This window comes from Nematolebias whitei, chromosome 22, assembly GCF_014905685.2.
Source record: "Nematolebias whitei isolate Nwh7 chromosome 22, NemWhi1, whole genome shotgun sequence".
NCBI lineage: Eukaryota > Metazoa > Chordata > Actinopteri > Cyprinodontiformes > Rivulidae > Nematolebias > Nematolebias whitei.
Genome location: NC_056519.1, coordinates 5,116,660 through 5,119,088, shown reverse-complemented (window position 1 = coordinate 5,119,088; position 2,429 = coordinate 5,116,660). Strand labels below are relative to the sequence as shown.

Genomic DNA, 2,429 nt, shown 5'->3' with positions numbered 1-2,429 from the left:
GCAGAATGGTAGCTAAAACCTAAAAGTGCAGAAGGGAAAGCTATTAGATAAAGTTTGTTGAACTGTAGCTAAAAATTCCAAGTAGTAATAGGCCAGCCAACAGCTAAAAGTAGAAGATTGGTAGCTAAAAACTAAGAGTAAAAAGGCCTAGCTAAAAGCTAAAACTCGCAGAATGGTAGCTAAAACCTAAAAGTGCAGAAGGGAAAGTTATTAGCTAAAGTTTGCTGAACTGTAGCTAAAAGTTCCAAGTAGCAAAAGGGCAGCTAACAGCTAAAAGTAGCAGAAGAGAAGCTAAAAACTGAAAGTAGCAAAGCAATAGCTGACAGCTAAAAGCAGCAGAATGATGGCTAAAAAGTAAAAGCGGCACATAAAGGAACAAGCTTCCTGAAGTGATTTCAGTGAGAATCAATTAAAAAGGATGATCATGTTTTACAAAGTCCAGCTGGCTTTGGCGGCCATCTTGAATGTGATGGAAAAGTTTATCGGTTGTAGATGTACAGCCAGTAATTACTCTTAGATCAATGATTTATTAAATACTTTACTAACAGACAGACACAAATACATGATCACCCGCCTTCAGTCGTCGGTGACCAGCGATACCTAAGACAGAGGTTTGTGAATCGCGCAGCTGTAACGAGTTCGAGACTCTCCTGCTCTGATGAAATCAAGTTATGGATTATTTATTATCGCTGAAGGAACGGAGACGGGCCTGTAAACTGAGTCGGCTTGGTAAACAGGTCAAAGTCTGAATGCGCAACAACAAGCAGAGGGAGGCTGAGAAACATGAGCCGGAGCAGCTTTTGTCCTCTTTCGGCTGCTGAGCTCACATGACAGCTCAGGTTCTCAACACAAACACACACATATTTACAGAAAAAACATTGTCGCCTCGTTCTATTCGAGCCTTTTGGACTTCGCTCGAGTTCTGTTGTCCAGCGGTAAAATTTGATCCTACTTTTAGTTTCTTTTGCACATTTTTTTAAATCATATTTCTTTATAAACAATTTTTTAAAAAGACTAAGAAGCAGCCAATATGTCTCAAATTAAAGGTACTTAAGGCAAATTAAGAAGTCGAACACACAAAAAAGGTTCATCTTGATTTAAGCCAACTGGTTCAATTTGAAAGAGTTTTATTCCAGTGATTTTCCAGATGCACAATACTGAAATGCAGGTACGCATTCAATGTAAACAAAGCAGTTTTTTCTGCAAGCGGAGTGTAAATATGTAAGAATACATCAAAAACGTTGAACCTGAAGTTCTCGAACGGCTCTTGCACGGACGTTGCTATTGTTGACTTTTAGCTTATAGCTGCTAGCTATTAAAATGCTTAAGGCTAATTGTTGCGTCGGACGTTCAGAAATTTTGCTTACAAACAAATAAACAAGTTGTGCAGAGTTTATTTTTCAAATAAATATAATAATAATCTAAGAGCATATAGGTCACATGCAAAAAAAAAACCCTGCTAAAATACAAAAGTCAGTATTTTTTAAAATGACATATTTTAAATTGGAATGAATCAGAACGTCTGAAATGGACTGCTCAGATTTTCAGAAGTTAAAACTGACTTTGTTTCTTTTTTAACAGCTAAAACAGTCAAAAACACTAGCTAAAACCTAAAATACACAAATAAAAGCTTTGATTAAATTTAAGGAGTGGAAATCATAGAACGCCTGAAACGCTGCATCTCTCACAATACATGTGTTGCTAACTCTCAGCTACTACCACACCAAACTTCATCTTAATATTTGTAAAAGTGGCTGAATTTTAGCTAGTTTTGTGTCTCTTAAGGTCAGCCAGCTGTGGCGGCCATCTTGAACTGTGTTGACCCCAAAAGTTAATCAGCTGTAAACTTGCATTTAAATATGACTTCCTGGAAGTTTCATTAGAATCTTATCACCGCTTCATGAGTTATTTTGCTAACAGACCGGCCTTATCTCACGGTTCTTATTCGTAAGCCCACTTTGAGGCAGGTTTTAACAAGCTAAGCTAGGCGTGATTTTCAAATGAAACGGGCAGATTAGCTTGTTTGGAAGATGTTTTGTCGTTTTGTTTCCCCCCAGTTTGATGCTGAAGCAGGTGTTGGAGCATCTCTTAGGAAGAGGAGGGTCCTCCAGCATCCTTACCTCAGAGCCACGCGCACCGAGCTCTCATCCGATCCGCCGCTCATGATGTTGCCGAACCGGTCCACTTAGAAAAAAAAACAAAAAAAACCGCCGCTTTCCTTTTTCTTTATCCTCTTAAGACGACGGAGCCCCCTCCCCCCGCTCCTCTCACTGAACGGCTTCAATGTTCAGCTTCCGGCGGGGAAGACATTTTGATGCAATTTATCTCTATGCTGCTAAACATAAACGTCTTCCATGATGGCCGACCCGGCGGCGGTCACCTCACCAGCGACATCGTCTCGACCTCCTGTCCCGCGGGCAGAGTGAGCG

General features: G+C 40.1%; 1 protein-coding gene across 1 annotated transcript in view; it reads right to left on the bottom strand.

Moving 5' to 3' along the window:
* Positions 1 to 2,429, bottom strand: part of LOC119428182 (kinesin-like protein KIF21A) — a 49,620-nt gene extending 47,191 nt beyond the window's left edge. The window contains 1 exon segment of the mRNA XM_037695826.1: positions 2,121 to 2,429. Coding sequence (XP_037551754.1) covers positions 2,121 to 2,164 — 44 coding nt within the window. The 5' untranslated portion in view covers positions 2,165 to 2,429.